At 41.6% G+C, this 20,455-nt stretch overlaps 1 protein-coding gene across 4 annotated transcripts in view; it reads right to left on the reverse strand.

Annotated features, from left to right (window-relative positions):
- The window catches only part of PITRM1 (pitrilysin metallopeptidase 1), a 392,977-nt gene that overhangs the window by 255,952 nt on the left and 116,570 nt on the right, over positions 1–20,455 (reverse strand). For 3 of the 4 annotated variants that reach the window (XM_069211204.1, XM_069211202.1, XM_069211205.1), the window contains exons 15-16: positions 14,433–14,549; positions 7,488–7,620 (exon numbers count right to left, since the gene is read on the reverse strand). In XM_069211204.1, coding sequence (XP_069067305.1) covers positions 7,488–7,620; positions 14,433–14,549 — 250 coding nt within the window. The remainder of the gene's footprint in view (positions 1–7,487; positions 7,621–14,432; positions 14,550–20,455) is intronic. The other variant, XM_069211206.1, reaches the window with a different exon arrangement.

Raw genomic sequence — 20,455 nt, forward strand, 5'->3', positions numbered from 1 at the left:
GTAAGCAGTTATCTCCCCAAAAGAGGTGGCTTAGCCTGTAGGAGTTGAAATTGTCAGAAATAATGTTCGTAATACTGCCTGTCCTACTGTGGCTTGTTGTGTTGAGACATCTACACAGTAATGTTTTGTGAATGTATGAGGCGTAGACCATGTGGCTGCCTTACAGATTTCTGTCATAGGTATATTTCCTAGAAAGGCCATTGTGGCGCCTTTCTTTCTAGTGGAGTGCGCCTCTGGCGTAATAGGCAGATCTCTTTTTGCTTTAACATAGCAAGTCTGAATACATTTCACTATCCATCTGGCAATGCCTTGTTTGGATATTGGATTTCCTGCATGAGGTTTTTGGAAGGCTACAAACAATTGTTTTGTTTGGCGAAATTGTTTTGTACTATCAATGTAATACATTAGTGCTCTTTTGATGTCTAATGTATGTAAGGCTCTTTCGGCTACTGAGTCTGGTTGTGGAAAAAAGACTGGGAGTTCCACTGTTTGGTTTAGGTGGAACGGTGATATAACTTTTGGTAAGAATTTGGGATTTGTCTGGAGAACCACTTTATGTTTGTGTATTTGTATAAAGGGTTCTTGTATAGTAAATGCTTGTATTTCACTTACTCTTCTAAGAGATGTGATAGCTATTAGGAAGGCTACTTTCCAGGTTAAGTATTTCATCTCACAAAAGTGCATGGGTTCAAATGGTGGACCCATGAGTCGTGTTAATACAATATTGAGGTTCCATGAGGGAACTGGTGGTGTTCTCGGGGTTATGATTCTTTTTAGACCCTCCATAAATGCTTTGATGACTTGGATTTTAAAGAGTGATGTTGAATGTACAATCTGCAGATAGGCAGATATTGCTGTGAGATGTATTTTAATGGAAGAAAAAGCTAGATTAGATTTTTGTAAGTGTAATAAGTAGCTTACAATGTTTTTTGCGGAAGCATGTAGTGGTTGAATTTGATTATTATGGCAGTAATAGACAAATCTTTTCCATTTATTTGCGTAACAATGTCTTGTAGTAGATTTTGTAGCTTGTTTAATGACCTCCATACATTCTTGTGTAAGGTCTAAATGTCCAAATTCTAAGACTTCAGGAGCCAGATTGCTAGATTGAGCGATGCTGGATTCGGGTGTCTGATCTGTTGTTTGAGTTGAGTTAACAGATCTGGTCTGTTTGGTAGTTTGATATGAGGTACTACTGACAGATCCAGTAGTGTTGTATACCATGGTTGGCGAGCCCAGGTTGGTGCTATTAGCATTAGTTTGAGTTTGTTTTGACTCAATTTGTTTGCCAGAGACGGAAGGAGTGGGAGAGGGGGAAAAGCGTAAGCAAATATCCCTGACCAACTCATCCATAACGCATTGCCCTTGGAGTGAGGGTGTGGATACCTGGACGCAAAGTTTTGGCATTTTGCGTTTTCTTTTGTTGCAAATAGGTCTATTTGTGGTGTTCCCCAGCTTCGAAAGTAAGTTTGTAGTATCTGGGGATGAATTTCCCATTCGTGTGTTTGTTGATGATCTCGAATGAGATTGTCGGCTAACTGGTTTTGAATTCCTGGGATGTACTGTGCTATTAGGCGAATGTGATTGTGAATCGCCCAATGCCAAATCTTTTGTGGTAAGAGACACAGTTGTGATGAGTGTGTCCCTCCCTGTTTGTTTAGGTAATACATTGTTGTCATGTTGTCCGTTTTGACAAGAATGTGTTTGTGGGCTATTAGCGGTTGAAATGCTTTCAATGCTAGAAACACCGCTAACCGCTCTAAATGGTTTATATGCAATTGCCATTGTTGAACGTCCCATTGTCCCTGTATGCTGTGCTGGTTGAGGTGTGCTCCCCACCCTATCATGAAAGCATCTGTTGTGATCACGTATTGAGGCACTGGGTCTTGGAATGGCCGCCCTTGGTTTAAATTTATAGGATTCCACCATTGAAGGGAGGAGTGTGTTTGGCGGTCTATCAACACTAGATCTTGAAGTTGACCCTGTGCTTGTGTCCATTGGGTTGCTAGGCACTGTTGTAAGGGCCGCATGTGTAGTCTTGCGTTTGGGACAATGGCTATGCATGAAGACATCATGCCTAGGAGTTTCATTACAAACCTCACTTGATCGTGTTGGTTTGGGTGCATGTTTAGTATTACAATTTGGAAGGCTTGTACCCTTTGTGGACTTGGAGTGGCAATCCCTTTTTGTGTGTTGATTGTTGATCCTAGGTATTGTTGTATTTGACACGGATGTAGATGTGATTTTTGGTAGTTTATAGAGAACCCTAACTTGTGAAGGGTTTCTATGACGTAGTTTGTGTGTAGAAGACACTGTTGATGAGTGCTAGTTTTTATTAACCAATCGTCCAAGTAAGGGAATACATGCATGTGCTGTCTTCTGATGTGAGCAGCTACTACTGCAAGACATTTTGTGAATACCCTTGGAGCTGTTGTGATACCGAACGGTAGCACCTTGAATTGGTAATGCACGCCTTGGATTACGAACCTCAAGTATTTCCTGTGGGAAGGATGTATGGGTATGTAGAAATAAGCATCTTTGAGATCTAATGTTGACATGTAGTCCTGTTGTTTGAGCAAGGGAATCACGTCTTGGAGTGTCACCATGTGAAAATGATCTGATTTGATGTAATGATTTAGTGTTCTGAGGTCTAATATGGGTCTCAGTGTTTTGCCCTTTTTTGGAATTAGGAAATACAGGGAGTAAACACCTGTTCCTTTTTGAAGGATGGGTACTAGTTCTATTGCTTCCTTTTGTAACAATGCTTGGACTTCTAGCTGTAACAGATCTAAGTGTTGTTTGGACATGCTGTGTGCTCTTGGAGGCACATCTGGTGGCAAATGTAGGAATTCTATGCAATAACCATGTTGGATAATGGCTAGGACCCACGCGTCCCAGTTTTGGTAATAATCTGTGAGCCTCCCCCCACTGGTGTTGTGTGGTGGGGGTTTGTGATGTTGGAGTCACTGTTTAGTTTGTGGGGTTTTTGGGCTTTGGAATTTCCCTCTTGTTTTGGGGAACTGTCCACTCCTATATTGTCCCCAAAAACCTCCTCTCTGATATTGGACCTGGTATGTGGGTCTGACTTGTGAGGTGGAAGGCTCTGTGGTCTGGGCCCGAAACCCCCCTCTAAAGTGCTGCTTCCTAAAAGTGCCTCTACTCTGTGGGGAGTAAAGCGTGCCCATGGCTTTTGCCGTGTCAGTGTCTTTCTTCAGTTTGTCTATTGCTGAATCCACCTCCGGCCCAAACAATTGTTGTCCATTGAAAAGCATATTCAGCACAGCCTGTTGGATTTCTGGCTTAAATCCGGAGGTACGTAGCCAGGCGTGTCTCCAAATGGTCACTGCCGTGTTTACTGTTCTGGCTGCCGTGTCTGCTGAGTCCATAGCCGACCTTATTTGGTTGTTGGAGATAGTTTGGCCCTCCTCTACAACCTGCTGGGCACGCTTCTGGAACTCTTTGGGAAGGTGCTCAATGAAATGTTGCATTTCATCCCAATGAGCCCTGTCGTATCTTGCCAGTAGAGCTTGCAAATTGGCAATTCGCCATTGGTTGGCTGCCTGTGCTGCCACCCTTTTGCCTGCTGCATCGAATTTCCGACTTTCTTTGTCGGGTGGTGGTGCGTCTCCAGAAGTTTGTGAGTTTGCCCTTTTCCGGGCTGCTCCTACTACTACTGAATCAGGAGTTAGCTGTTGTGTAATGTACACAGGGTCCGTAGGGGGAGGTTTATATTTCTTCTCTACCCTAGGTGTGATGGCTCTGCTCTTGACTGGGTCTTGAAACACCTGTTTGGCGTGTTTTAACATGCCTGGTAACATTGGCAAACTTTGGTATTGGCTGTGTGTTGATGACAGGGTATTGAACAAGAAGTCATCTTCTATGGTTTCTGAATGCAATGCTACATTATGGAAAGTAGCTGCCCTGGAAACCACCTGCATGTAAGCAGTACTGTCCTCTGGTGGTGATGGCCTTGCCGGGTAGCAATCCGGACTATTATCAGAGACTGGTGCATCATACAGATCCCATGCATCCAGGTCATCTTGGCTCATCCCTGTGTGCGTTGGTGACTGCATCATTGGGGGTGTTGCTACTGGGGACAGATGTGGCGAGTGCGGTGGCGATGGCTGTGGAGAAAACTGTGGTGGTGTTTTTTCTTTAGCCACTTTTGCTTTTGGCTGCATTTCCGCCTCATGGAATGCGAGCTTCCGCTTCATCTTAATTGGGGGAAGAGTTCTGATTTTCCCAGTGTCTTTCTGTATATGGAGCCTCCTCTGGGTATGGTCTGGCTCTCCCATGCCCAGTTCTTGTTCAAACTTGTGGCCTTGCAATTGTGAGGAAAGGCCCTGTTCGTCCGTATAGGAGCTTTGTTTCGGCTCCGAGGCTGCGTGTTTCGGCACCGAAACCTTTTCAGCAGTCTTTTTCGGCTCTGAAGAAACCTTTTTGTATTTCGGGGTGTCAATCTCTCAGTGCCGAGTCTGGTCGGAGCCAGTATCTCGACCTGAGTCGGATGTCTTCGGCTGCTGTGAGGCCTTTTTCGGTGCTGTTGTTTGGTCACCGTGCTTTCAGGTATAGCCATGGCCTGTTGGCGGTGGCGTCCCCTGGGCCTTCATGATTTTCGAGTGAGTTTTTACCGGGGCTGGTTTACTCACGGTTTGTTGCCTCGTCGGCTGCTCACGCTCAGGCTCGTCAGAGTCCGAATCTGGAATGGAGAATGTCTCCTCTTCTTCGACGTCGGGGTGTCCAGCTGGTGTCGACGCCATTTGAAGTCTTCGAGCTCTCCGGTCCTGCAGTGTCTTCTTGGACCGAAGTGCCTGACAGGCCTCGCACGTATCCTCTTTGTGTTCCGAGACAAATACAGATTATAGACCAAATGTTGGTCTGTATAAGGATACTTAGCGTGGCATTTGGGGCAGAAGCATAATGGGGTCCGTTCCATGAGCCTTGAAGACGCATGCGGTCGGGCCGACTAGGCCCCGCCGAGGAATGGAAGCCCCGAAGGGCTGCCGGAGCTCTTCTTTTCTTCCTTGTCGATGTGCTATCACTAACCCGGTACCGAGCGCAAACAATACCGTCAAATTTTCTGATTGTTAACTAACTTTTCCAAACCGAAACATGGAGCGAAAAGGAACACGTCCGAACCCGATGGCGGAAAAAAAACAATCTAAGATGGAGTCGACGCCCATGCGCAATGGAGTCGAAATAGGAGGAGTCCCTCGGTCTCGTGATTCGAAAAAAGACTTCTTCGAAGAAAAACAACTTGTAACACTCCAAGCCCAACACCAGATGGCGGGATGTGCACAGCATGTTTATCTGCAGCTACACATGCCATCGAACATATATAAATATATAATAGCAGCAAACTCAACATGGTGCCCATTTGAGACATGACATGTTGATGAATTAACACTGTGGTTTGGCTTCCAAGATAGGTATTAAACTGTATAATATATACAAGAGTTAATATGTTTAGAAAGAGCTCTAAATAGTAACTTATGGGGTGGGCATTGACTCAGATAGGCATGAACAGCTGTGTTTTGATTACGATTTTTGTCACAAACTGTTGTGACTGAGTGAACTATGTGTATTTGTTGTAATCATTATAACAGTGGGTATTGGATATGTAGTGTTTGCATAACTTCTCTTTGACTTATGGTGGATGGATAATGAGATGTTCTAACTAGAACATACTTGGTGTTATGTGGCGAAATAACTTCATTGTAGTTTGGGATTATTTAAAACAAACTGAATATTGTGCTGCGTTTTCTGATGTGCCATTTGGTTTGCTCGAATGGGCCATGATCGTATAGGTTGGTAATTAAATACACATCAATTAACAGAATAAAGATCTTAGATTAATTGTGAGGTATCGTTATCTAATTACAGCAAACTGAACTAAGCAGTTTTATTGCTACAAGATCATTAGAGCACTGGCACTAAATGGGTGTCTAGCAATCTTGGGATAAGTTTTCTTCATTTTTAGGGACCCGTGCTTTAGGATATTAATATCAAAAAGTGCTGATGTCATAATCTTTGATGAGCTGTGGGCATTAGTTGTCCAAAAAACAGACAGGTATGAGAAGTCAGAGAAGCTATTTTCTTTTTTATGAATGTTTTTGGGCATTAGACAACAATATTTATCTTATGATTTATTTACAGGGAACTTGAGAACTTGTGAAGTGTATTGAGAATATCTGAGGTCATGAGAACGGACTGATTTGGAAGTGTTTCATGTAGGTAGACACGCTATTCATAGCGTGCAGTGGCCTTCCTCCAAATATGCTTGGGGTTGAAAGTAAATCGATACTCAAGTTAATGTTTCAGACTGAAATTGACAACCTAAATTAAATACCTTAGCAATTACATGACTATTCCATGGTACGAGTCTCCAATATTTTTCTACTCAAGAATGTTTAATTACTTATGGTGTAGGTCCTTGGACATGGGAGAATGCATCCATATTAAATGTTAATATATTGTGTAAAATGTTAACTTAATGTAATAGTAAATTCTAGTCCTGACAGACGTAGTAGGCCAACATCTATAAATTATTTGATGCAAAACTATTAACTCTTTTGTCTTGTTTGAGGTAGAATTTGATGCACATTTAAATTTGTACTAAGCATTTCTGGTTGATAAATTACTAATTTCACAGGGTTTGTGTCATATATTGAGGTATTTCACCTTATTGGTGAGATACCTTTAGTGGACGATATTTTAGAGTTGTGTCATGAGGCTCTTTTAATGATTACATCATCTTCAAACTGTGTGTGTAAATATGTCGCCCTTCTTTTATGGCAGTCCTGAAGAAGTCTCTTTTGCTTTTTGGGACAAAACTCATTGACTGTATCTCTCACCTTGTTTCAAAATAAAATAAAGTGTATTTTTTAAAAACATATTGAGTGCTCTGTCCTTGTGGCACTTTGGATCTGTGTTGTTGAATATGTATGAATGGACCTCATTATCTAATTACTAATTATGTGGTGGGCCTTTTCCATTTGTGTTCTTTGATGTATTTAATTTGTATTTTGGGATGGTTAACGCGGGAAAGTAGAGCACCCACTTTTGTGGAACAGCTTAGTGTGCAGCAACACATATCACAACCATTCAAATCAATAGCTCTTTGTACACACTTACAATCAAGACAACTGCATAGCGTGATTTTATGTACTCATTACCACTTCTATAAACTCAAAAGCTAAGCAAGTTAAGGTGTTCTTTTATTACTAGCTTGTAGTTTATTGTACAGTGGATAGCGTACATGTTTTTAACATCCCATCTTTCTGCCATAATCTCTTCTTCTACAAGCCCACTATGCAACTGAGAGGCACAAATGCATGCATACGCTGTCATGAGAAACTAAAGGTGGGGAAATGAAGAAGGAATCTTACCAGTTAACGTAGATTTATTATTTGTATAAGGCAAGTGTTACAAACTAGTCATAGAACTTAAAACTATTTCTATTGAATTCAATTCGTTAGTGAGCTTACTTGGTTAGGACATTGCAGAAGAGCGGCACATATGGTTTCAGTTCTTCAGGAAGGAAATTCAAACTGCAAATAGCTCTGAAGTACACCATGCCATTGGTGGGCTGAGCACAGTATTGGACAGGGACGTCACCAGCTAGAGGTAATCAATAATAAAAAATATATAAATATGGATTTCATTTATGCTATAGTTTTCCAGATGAAATACTGCTCATGGTATTGGTAAACCAAAATGTTAGGTATCTGTACACCCGCTTGAAGGCTAAGGGAGCAGTGTGAGGTGACACCAACAGATGGTTTGGTAGTCATGATTTCTATGTATTTGTAGACTTTCCAGTTTTAGGTCAAGACAAATTATAACTTAGCAGAACACAATCAAGGGGAATATTTCCTATTCAGTAGAAACTGGAACACACTGTATTTTGTCTCACTTTTAGTGCTTTTACACCCTCACGTCAAACCTATAAAAAAAAAAAATATTTTTGATGCATGGACACACTATGACCCATTAAGGCCATGGTAAGCCACTTATTCTCAAGACCATCAGGACCTACTTCTATTGCTGCTATGGAAGCACAGCTCACTTCACACAGCTTCAGCTCACTATTTACTGAGTGGTGCTGTTTGACATAACAGGTTTGCAACGTGATTCATTAAATGAGAGTGGAACAGCTTTTCTCTCTGCCAACTTAGCTATCAGGATTGTGGCTATAATAGTTCACTGTGCATACAGATGCCTTTAGAGTTCATGCCCACTCAAAGTACTGCACCCAACACTCTTGTTTTTAGGTTTACATTCCAATTGTCCGAAAGGCACGCCTTTAGGATCTGCACTGCCTCATACAAAATAAACAGGGACTGTATTATGAAGGTCTTTAGTCGCCAGGCATAGATAAACCCAGAAGGAGGTAATGTGCTGGTTTAGTGAAACTGATACATTCAGTGCATACGTTAACTAGGAACAAGTATGGATTAGTGCATGAGCTGTACACAGTACAGCCCACCAATATGAATGGGCAACCACTGCTCTGTGTTGGTGACAGTGTTGTTTCAACATAAACAGGTGCCTGGACCCTTCCTAAACCTGCACAATGTCAGAGGCTTCTATGTCAAGATGAAGCTTGCAACTTATGGTGCCAAAATCAGGCTTGGCACTATCACCAGTTCAAACCACTAAGATCACATTTAATGGAAACGTATTGAGCTGTGCTCCTCCCCTTCCCCCCCCCCCTAAAAAAAAGAGATGGAAAATGCGCTACAACAGTGCACACTACACAGATGAAAGTGTGCAACTGACACCTTTTCCAGGGAAAGTAATATCCACACAGCTTTAAAAAAAAAAAAAAGAAGAAGAAAAGAAAAGGCCCAACTACATGCTTGGTAAAAATCGAAGCCTAGAGGTCATTGTGCTGGGTTTCAAATGAACAGGAAATCCCGCAGACAGGGTCCAAAAACGTAAAACCCATTTAATTCACAATGTGAACTACACAAGCAAATAACCTGAAGACTCCTGCACATAATTACATTTATTTACTACATCACCTGCTTGTTCATGCAACAGCACTGTCTGTGGCGACCAAAAAACCTATAGCTAACAGTATACATAATAATTCCATAGTAGACGTCTCCTGTTACAAAAGTATGATGCTTTCAATAACCAAGCACAGAGCATCCCATAATTTTGGGAGTTTTATTTTCTGTTGAGGATGGAAATGTAAACCAAGAACCATCCTTAATGTTAGTAGGTGGCAGTCAATATGGTGAAGGAGGTGTTGAATTTAGAAAAAAGGCACTATAAAAGCAGTATTCTAGCAGCTAAGAAGTAGATGCAACCTGTAAAACCATAACATTAAAATAAGGCTAGAAGTTTCCATTTTAAGAAATTAACCTGCTTCAAACTTGTAATTCTCAAGTATCTGCCCTTACTCCAAGCCCCCACTGGTAAATACTTTGGCAAGTTCTTATTTTTTCATATTTAAAACTCAATAAGACATGCAGAAGCAGGATAACCAGTAACTTTCCCTTTTGGTGTATTATCTTCAATGTTAGCGATAAACGTTATATTACAATAGATCAGATCAGAAAATACTTCATTCGGGTGCCAGATTCTATCACGAAAGTACACAATACAAGTTAAACAGCAAGATATAAAAATATACATCTTTAAGTACAATTTAAAATACTATTAAATAAAAAAATAATATAAGATAAAAAACAGTAACATGCGATAAAAACATATCAAGCCATAAAAACTTTAATAAATTACTCAAAGTATCGTTCTTGCGCCCATACAGCGGATCTCAAGAAAGAGAAAGAAAGATAGACGCTAGCTGGAATCAACATCTATCATTTGCTGTAAGAAGTAAAGGGTTATTCTACACTGCCTAGAATTCTGGGACCCCATGAATGGAATTAAAAATAGTTTGGTACATTTTTGTAAAATTCACAAAACAAATAGAGAAACTGTAACATTATTTGCCCAGATTTGCCATCACAAGAACATCAGCAAGGCCCAAGTTTTTTCTTGGAAAATTCAGTGGAAACTTGAATACACTTAGGGCCGCAAGCCATAATATATGACTTTGAAAGAGTTTGTTTGAAGGTTGAGATCGGCCATGAATTGAGCGAAAGAGTACACCAGCAAACGCAGAGCTTTTGTAGTGCATGATAGTCAGAACTGCCTCATCAGGATATAGCAAGGTAGGGAGTGAAGCTCCATTCACCTTGGGGACATCAGGCACAGACAGGCCTGCTCTTGGCCTCGTTACCACCACGGGTCTCTCCACACAATTTAATAGCGCCAGAAAGTCTACAGGAACCCCTCCTCCAAACTGCAGGCTCAAGGATGTGTGGGAAATGGTCGCTGGGGATGTAGTATCACCCCAGCAGTATTAGCAGCAACAAATGCGTCCCACAATTGTACGAGGTATTCAGTGCAGAGGGTGGAAATGTAAAACAAGTACCATCCATGTTAGTAGATGGGGGCCAATGTGGTGTAGGGGGTGTGGAATTCAGGAAACAAAGCTCTACAAAAGCAGTATTTTAACAACTGAGAATTAGATACAGCCGGTAAAAGCACAACATGTAATTAATCCTAGAAGTTTCCATTTTCATAAACGCTAAATTATAATAGCAAGCTCCTTCACCGAACTGCAGACTCAAGAAATGGACAGAAAATGTAAGCAGGAAATGGCATTAAAAAGAACGCTAATCAAAGAGATCTTCAAAATTGTTTGACCCACCACAGCGTCGTGTCTGCTTCCACTTGCATGCAGCTGTGTTACAGATTACACCATAGTGCACAATTTTATCTATGCACTAGCAGCTGATTTTCCTCTGGCAGAATAATTGTTTGGTTTGCCTGGAAAGGCTTTGTTGGCAAACTGAAAACAGCTAACTATATAGAAGACAATCTCTATGGATAATGGCTGTTTATATGAAGGTAGACATGCATAAATGGAGCCTTAGGCATTTGCAAGCTTTTTCACTTGCCCAATTTAAAACAAACTACTCCTAACATCTATGAAATGTAGGGATCTTTCAGGCATTGCTGTAGGATTTTTTTTTTTTTTTTTAGGACCACCAGCATAAACATGGTTTAATTAACTAGGATATCAGAGACAGCTTGCACAGAAAAGAATGGATCATCATCACTCATTTATTTGAGTGCATAGGCATAAAGGATTCTAGGGACATAAAGGCAGATTCAATATCCACTGAGAATGCTTATTTCCAAGAAAGATACTGTTATGCAGATGTATTTGTCAGCTCACAGATATAAACCATCAACTTAGACCACATCAAATGTAAGCTCCAAAAGACAATCTTTCCGCATTGGGGAAAAGCTTTAAGACCTAAAAGAAATGATTTTTGACCAGACTAGTAAGTAGCTTCAATGTGTCCAGAGGACGAAGGTAAGAGGAAGAAGGTAAGACAGTGGGGCTACTTCTCGACATACTGGGTCAAATGAATGCTGCTGATACTAAATACAGAACCTTTCCCATCTGGAAAAGTAATATGCCCTCGTGGCAAGCATACTGGCTTCTCTCAAAACATCCATACAGGAACGAAACAAATTGTGATTATAGTTCACAGACCCATTCTCATTCCACAAAGTTTAATTATTTAGAATGGATGGCATACATGGCTCTGGACAACAGTTTCAGCAGGCACGAAAACATTGTGTGTGGTCTTACAGACATCTACAAAAGGCCCATATACCACCAATATCTGGGACACTCAAGAGCAATGACCATCATTGTGGTTTTGGAGTACTTCAACTTCACCAGTTCTGAAGCTATAACCCAAACTGGGTGAGAGGAGTAAAGAAATTTCCCTGTCTGACTGATCATAAGGGCAATGTCCATCCGCATAGTTTGTATAACATGGGCATTCTGGTGAAGAGTGAGAAAACCTATTGAAGGACTCTCCATTCTATAACCATGCTGTGCAAAATGAAGTCAATGAAAACACACTTTAGATTCTCTGCGAAAAACCTGTTTAGAGTATCTGATTTGAGTTCTGCATCCCTGGAAATTGTACTTCTTTTAGGGGTAGAATCCTCACCAGAAGTCCCTTCTATCTTGACTGAGCTAACTGAGTCTGAATAGGGAGACCCTGATAAAACAGCATGCCTAGAAAGGGTGCATTATTTACAAAAGAACTAAAGCAAGTGCTTGCTACTTACAAGAACCGAAGCTTGACTTTCCAAAAATTCCCTATTTGAGACTAATAATCTAACTATATTGTTTTGGAGACATTAAAGATGACAAATATGTAGAGGCCATCAAGCTTTAGTGGCCTGCAGCACTGTTTTTGCAACCACTAAAATGGCAAAAAAAGATTTGACACTAGGCTTGTTCAGCAGCCGAGGTAGTAAGTAAAATGATATCTCAATTGGAAATCCAAGTTGGAAAGTTTACCTACTTTTAAGTCCCAAGTATATAGTACTCACTTGGGGCCTGTAGGTTAAAGTATCACTTGTGGAAGCTAGTGCACTTAAGAGTGCACCACTGCAGAGCAAAAATAAATGGCAGTTGAAGCACTGTCAAATTGTACTCACCAAATTAACGCTGTGACATGTCCAAACATCCCATTTAATTACATACAAGCAGCCCTAAAGCCTACCCCAAGTGTCTACAGGGTAGGGTGAATGGTTCTAAATAGCAGGCCATGGATGAACTGTGGGCCTCATTCACAAAGGTAAAGTTAGACTTGTGGTCTAAGTTTAGACCAAAAGTTTAACATTACTACTTTTTGGTATTCCCATGTAAGTAAGTTACGAGAAAAATATTTACGTATGCACTTGGGATGGAATCTCCACACTCGGGATGAAATCGCAGCACTCAGGACGGAGATCCGCCCTAAGATCAGATATTCTACTCCTTGTGCGTAGATTCCACTCTGGTTGCGAAGTGGAATCTCTGCACTCGGGGCAGAGATTCCACCCCCAGTGCAGATGTAAAGATACTACTAGCAATTTACCTTTGTGAATACAGAAAGTCGTAAACTGATGACTTTTGGTCTAAGTTTATCTTTGTGAATCGGGCTCTGTGGTTTATTTGCCCGATAGTGGAAAATCTTCAAAGCAGATTTACCTTTATTAGAAAGCTGTAACTCTATTGGTTAACATTGGGTGACATTTATTAATTCTAATAAAGTGTAAATTGTCAGAAGGATGTTTAAGGTGTCAAAATAATAGTTACATTAAATCCAACTTATTGGCAACAGGAGATTTAATATAACTAGTTTAGAAAAGTAGCTTTAGAAGCATTACTTTTCTAAGTTGCATAAAAAGCCACTGGTAGCCTTTCCCGATTGGCCCAGAAGCTTACAGCTGCCAGACCTGCCCTGTGATTAGGTGTCAAGTGTTCCCAGGAACTGAAAAATAAGGAGCCATCTAGTGAGATGAGTTTTCCTCTCCTGCACCAGGATGGCTGGGGAGGGGGTAGTGGGCTACTTACACTTCAAAGTCAAGTTGCCCTGCAAGAACAGGTGTCACTGAGCCTGTGCCTGCTCTATTTCCTTTGTAAGGTGCACTTTAATTAGGAGTTGGAAGTCATCCTGAAGGGGTAGTGTAGTCCCCAGGTAGTCCCCAGGTACTAATACCTCTGGTGTGGGCTAGGGAACTCCATACAGAGAATGGTCTGGCAGTCGTAATTGCTCCTGGACGTGTTAGCTGGGGAGACAGCAGGGTGTAGGAAAGTAGAGAAGGAACAATGAACTTCTTGTGATAGAAAAGTTTTTATTTTTTATTTTTATAAAACCCTGTAAATGATTCAGAAAAAGGATGGTGAAAAGTTCTAAACACTAAATATACAGAGTATAATAAAAAATGATTTCAATTAAGGACGAAAATTCAATCATGAAAAAAAAAAAAACAATCTGTGTTCGTCGGTCTTTCTCACACGAGCCAGAAAAAGAATGGATGCTGTTGAGCAACTGCTAATCCCAGGCAAGATCGAGTAAGAAAATGTATGGTTCCTGAAAGAAGTTGAGGATGTTTTCAGCTTTCCATAAATGATGCCTATCTTTCTACCTTTCCTTTCCTTTTCAGTATGTTTTCTCCTGTATTCCTATGTAGCAATTGTAAGGTATACAAAGCAAGTCTGTTTAACAGTTTTTTTCTTAATTGGAAAATAAACAGCCCAAAAAATTAGAAGATTTAACTACACATAGGTTTTTATATCTATATCATTATTAAAAAAATGTGACACCATCAACGTTTAGAAAGATTCACTTTACTTGAAAAAAGTGTTTGAGGATGACTGCAGGCAGATGGGACAAAGCAAAAAATTACAACTATAATAAGAGTCCGAAGTACCAGAATTGCATTTAGTTTTTACCATACAACAATCATGAACATTACAGAGTGTAAACCAGTCAATTAGCCAACAAACGTCAGGCAAATTCAATATTCTGATTTAAGAATAGTGTGCTTGTACTAACCTGCAAACGCTGTTTCCAACTCGGTGTAAGGAATTGTGAGCTCAATATCTGAGAGCTTTAGTGCTGGAAGGCATGAAGCATCCTGAGGCTTACTCTGCAAAGCCATCAATTCTAAACCTGAAAAAAATAAACAATGCTCAGTTGTGGCTCTGCACACTACCACAGAGATGTGCAAGCCACGGCACAGGATTTGGAGAGGATGTATAGCATCATATTGGCAGTGACTCCTGTGCACGTATAGACTTCAAACAAAACAGTCTAATACAAAGAAAACAGTTTTTTTCTTAACCTATTTGAGGGTGGTTGTTCAAAAGCAATAGAGGAGCTTTTTTCCAAATGTATATTGATCTACATATTCATTTTTATCAGATCCTCAAAACTGCTTTTATTGCGCCCCGCTAAACAGATGTAACATGCTTGGAGTCAGAAGTATCTATTGCTCATGTACTGCAGAAATATATACTCAGAATCAATAAATATAAAATCAGGAATGATCAAAATTCCCCTTCCAATACGGACATCACCAACTTACCTCAGAAAAGCAAAGTTATGTCAGGTTAAGTTTAGCTGTATCCAGGGCAACCCAACTCAAGCACCATGTGCCTTTTAATATGGTGAAGGGAGTTTGGGCGTTCAAAACAGTCAAAACTATATTTAGGTCACAGAGAAAGAATGAATACGCATAATTGAGCAACGAGATAGGAAAGCGGTAGTCAAAGCAAATTCCTGCTGCAGGATCTGAAACATGGCCACCAGAGGTTACTTACAATACAGCAAGCAGCCAGGCATACTCTTTCACTGTCAAAGAAGTGGTGAATGGCTCAATTTGAGGAGGCATGTCAGAGGACCAGAGGGCTAAAAAGTTACATTTGAAGTCATCTGATGAAATGGTATGAATTGGCACCACAGTAGTTAGGCTTACTAAGAAAGCACCATTTGAAAGCTATTCAAATGTTTATGTTGTTCGAACTTTCATTTATGTTCCAAATTGTGCATATTCAGGGCCTCCGTGACAACAATATCAGCCCACAGTAACCAGCCATCTACTTGCAGTTGCCGTCATTAACCATTGAGTTACCATGTAACCCAATGAGTGAATTATTTATTAATGTCTTTTTTTCAACAGCACACAAAACTAGTAAATACAAGAAAAAAGCTGGGAGTGATACCACTAGTCTAAATTAATATACGGACATTTCAATACCCTGAGATTTGTAAACGGCAAAGCCCAAGAGCACACACTAGGAATAGTTAGATAATGAATATTTTATGTTCCAACAGCAAGAATCCAAGTACACAACTTGTATTTTTAGAATTATCTATTAATAGTGAGAACTTGAATTTGCGCGGTTGTGTTAGACACAACAGGGATTCTAACTTCAAATTCAACCTTGTTTCACGAGGAAATAATTTTGCTTTTGGTTTTAAGTGCTTATCAGTTACCTCTTCAGCCACTATGCCAGCACATTTCATATGGACAAAAATTCCTTTGGAATCTTTGGGAGAACATAACTATTGGGAGGGCAAACAAAAGAGGAGTGGAATAGACTCCATCTGTGTTTCATCTCAGTAACAGAGATGATGCCTCCAACTGGACATCGGACACCGCACAAGATCCCTCAAAGAAACTATGAAGGGGTCCCTTTTGCCACTTTATTCCACGCCTTTGTCTCAGCTCTGAGAGCATCTTTACATCTCAAAGGGGCTTTTCAGCACTTGGGTGACAGTTGTAGCTAATGCAAAAGGCCTTTCAAAGGCATTTAGCAGAGGAGATAAAAGGTACCTTTCTAAAAGCACCTCTTCTAAAATATTACAAATCTGACATCACCAATGAATTGGGGTCATAATAAATATTTCAAAAAAAGTCTAAATAGACTGCGTAGCAGCATCCTAGCCGGAAATGAAAATATTAAAATTACTACGGTATCCCAATTTTTTTTAATGGAATAGTCAACCCTGCAACAGTGAATGACTTGTAACTTACAGGCTGCCATTACACTTTGGTAACATATTCTAGGGACTTTAAGGTAAATATGCCAGTTAGAGGTAAGGGGAGCACAGCTACTTTACCTCAGGTTAGCAAGGGTAAAGTGTACAAAGTTCTAAACCCAGCAGAAACAGTCAAAGCAAAAATCTGGGATAGCACCACCCAAAGGTTGGTCATTTCCAACACTAGGCATAAAATAGCTTTGGCAACCTAATGCCTCCATTATTGTATTGAACCTTTATAGTCTGCCACATCCTTCTTGTTAAGGTGCCTGGCTGAAATGTAAATCTAAGGAAACTGAAGCATTTTTTCAACATATTGGGTGATTAAAACTGTGGCAGGTCTAATTTTCATAGGCAGATCAGCAAGCACTCCATTTTATTCTTATTCCAGCCTACCTGCAAGTTTGGAGCAATGTGGCTTCCAGAGCAGCAGTGATTGAATATCAAACAAGGAAATGGCAAGCTAATACTTGGTCGACATCCACGGAAGGCAAAAAGACATTACGACTAAAGTGATGTGCTGTAATGCCAAAGATGAATTTTACTCCTTCAATGGTGGCCACAACTCTAAAACAACACGCTACACAGTGCTTTCAGTAGGTGAGGAAGCTGAAGGGACACATTTGGTAGTTATGGAGTGCATGGAGAAAAGTCTGGCCAGCCCAGAAGTTGCAGAAATTTTGCACTTCATTAGGAGTGGTTCAGAAAAGTAATCGATCAAAAAAATAATATTTGATTTGTTTTTTTTTTTCAAAGCATCTGTGGACACAGAATATAGTGATTCCCCACTTGTTACCTCATAACCTCAACATGGCAACAGATTTTTTTGTCTACAGAAGGATTGAATCACCTAGAGCTTTTGGACATTGCTATAAAGCAGCCAAACTTTGCCTTTAGTCTAAGAAGTGAGACCACATTATCCGCAACTTGAGAGCTCCACTGGCTCCTGGCGGGGCAAAGAATCAAGTTCAAACTTCTATGAAAGCTCTATAGAAAATCTGACGGAAGACCTCTGAAAGTCAGTAACAAACAAACTGCTTACCTTCGGTAACGATTTATCTGGTAGCGACATATTCTAGTTGTAGATACCTTACCTTAGAATTTGCCCCTGGCATCAGACTAGATCCAGAGATTTTTCTTCTAGCAGTACCCTGTGAGCGCTGTTAGGTGGTGTCGATCGACTCCGGGTGCCTCAATGACGTTGTGGTTGTATATAGGTGCCACCCCGGCATGCTGACATCAGTTCTTTTCTTTCAACTCCAGTCTACGTGCAGTTTCAGAGTAAGCTACCCTTAGTCATTTCTTGACTAACATCGACTGATTTGTTGATATTTTTGACTTTTTGGTGCATCTAGGATGTTACGGAACACCAGTTTTAAGCCTTGTAACTTCTGTTACCAAATAAGGTCACTGATGGATCCGCACCTCATGTGCTTCTGGTGCCTGGAACACGACCACGACCCGAAGTTGTGCTGAGAGTACAGGGCCATGATCCCCAAGGCTTTGAAGGAGCGGTCATGAAGCTCATAGCGGCCCGGTGCCAGACTCCCAGCAGTCTCCTTTGAGAGGAAGGTGCAACCTCCGATCGAGCAACATTAAACTTGAGATGCATGCTAACTTCAAAGGTAAAATAAAAATAGGGAATCAAGATTGCTAGTAATCGGGGTCTGGAGCAACATTAACCCAGAACCGATAAAGGTCTCCAATTGTCAATGCTTAGAATTTTTTTTATATGGTTCCTACTACTGCATGGACTATATCCACCAAACTCCCAGATAGTTAAGACTGGACCAGGCCTGAAAGAACAGAGCACAGAAACTAATGGGGTTGGACTGAGCAAAGTCAGATGCACCAAACATCCAAGGTGGTTTTTCAGCTGTTTCAGCTTCATACAATATGAAGCACTGTGTCTGCATGTTCAGACTCAGCAGTCTCCTCATAGCACGTACAACCATGTGAAAAATATCTTGCATTCCAAAGAATTTTCTAGAAGGCATGCAGCACCTAATAAACACCCCATAACATAACATGTGTAGGAAGTTGGCTTGGTGTGTGGTGGGTACCTAAGGTACTTACACCCTATACCAGGTCCAGTTATCCCTTATTAGTGTAGTGTAAGCAGTGTCTAGAAGCCAGGCTCTCTAGAGGTAGCTGTGGGTGAGCAGCCTAGGCTTATCTAGGAGACATGCAAAGCTCATGCAATACCACTCTAGTTACACTTGACCTACACACATAAAAGACAACACTCAGTGTTACAAAAATAAAGGTACTTTATTTGAGTGACACTACTACCAAAAAGTACTAGAGGAAACCCTCCAATGGGAGAGAACACACTAGATTTATACACTAGTAATCAGAAATAGGTATAGAAAGCAATAGAACACAGTTGTAGGAAAAAGGCTTCTTGTTGCAGTTACACACCACCCCCCCCACACACTTTTTGCCTGATATTGATGCTGACTCGACAGTGTGTGCTGGGACCCTGCTAACCATGCCCCTGCACCAGTGTTCTTTCACTAAAAACTTTACCATTGTTCCACAATTGGCACACCTCTGGCACACAGTTAAGTCCTGTGTAAAAGGTACCAGTGGTACCAAGGGCCCTGTCACCAGGGAAGGCTCCTAAGGGCTGCAGCATGTGTTGTGTCACCCTAGGGGACCCCTCACCTAACACATGCACAATGCCATTGCAGATTGTGTGTGTTGGTGGGGAGAAAAAGGCAAAGTTGACATGGCATCCCCTCAGGGTGCCATGCACACAAAACACTGCCTGTGGCTTAAGTATGCACCCCTCTAGCAGGCCTTAAAGCCCTGAGGCAGGGTGCACTATCCCACAGGAGAGAGGATAGGTGCATGAGCAATATGCCCCCTACAGTGTCTAAGTCCATTCTTAGGCATTGTAACTACAGTGTGGCCATATTAAGTATGTGGCCTGGGAGTTTGTCAAAATGAACTCCACAGTTCCATAATGGCTACACTGAATACTGGGAAGTTTGGTATCAAACTTCTCAGAATAATAAACCCACACTGATGCCAGTGTTGAATTTATTTAAAAAATGCACACAGAGGGCATCTTAGAGATGGCCCCTGTATTTTACCCAATTCTTCAGGGCAGGACAGACTGGTCTGTGCCAGCCTGCCAATGGGAGACGAGTTTCTGACCCCCTGGGGTGAGAGCCTTTGGGTTCTCTGGGGCCAGAAACAAAGCCTGCACTGGGTAGAGATGCTTCACACCACCCTCCTGCAGGAACTTTAACACCTGGCCGTGAGCCTCAAAGGCTCAGGCCTGGTGTTACAATGCCCCCGGGCACTCTAGCCAGTGAAAATGCTCGCCCCCCTGGACAAGCCCACACTTCTGGCAGCAAGTCCAGAGGGATAATGAGAAAAACAAGGAGGAGTCACCCCCTCAGCCAGGACCAAACCTAAGATGTCCAGAGCTGAAGTGAAACCCTACTTGAGAAATCCTCCATCTTGCTTTGGGGGATTGAGACCAATAGGGATAGGGATGGCCCCTCCTCCCCAGAGGGAGTGAGCACAAACAGGGTGTAGCAACCCTCAGGGACCGTAGCCATTGGCTACTGCCCCCTGACTCTTACACACCCCTAAATTTAGTATTTAGGGGTGACCCTGAACCCAGATCATCAGATTCCTGATGATTTCATAAGAAGAAGGACTGCTAAGCTGAAAACCCTGCAGAGAAGAAAAGGAGACGACAAATGACTTGGCCCCAGCCCTACCGCCTGTCTCCTGCTTCAAAGACCCCGTAACCGAAAGGCGATGCATTTTGCAGGACCAGCAACCCCTGAAAAGCCTCCAGGGGACTGCCTGCATCACCGAGGACCAAGAACTCCCATGGGCAGCGGCTCTGCCCAACAAGAAGAAAAGACATCCATCTTTAAAGGGACTCCCACCTCACTCCAGAAGCGTGAGTCCCCAACACTCTGCACCCGACGCCCCTGGCCCGTGTACAGAGAAACCAACTATCCAGAGAGGACCCCTTCTCCCCCCCCCCAGGCGACTCCGATGACGTGTCC

This window comes from Pleurodeles waltl, chromosome 10, assembly GCF_031143425.1.
Source record: "Pleurodeles waltl isolate 20211129_DDA chromosome 10, aPleWal1.hap1.20221129, whole genome shotgun sequence".
NCBI lineage: Eukaryota > Metazoa > Chordata > Amphibia > Caudata > Salamandridae > Pleurodeles > Pleurodeles waltl.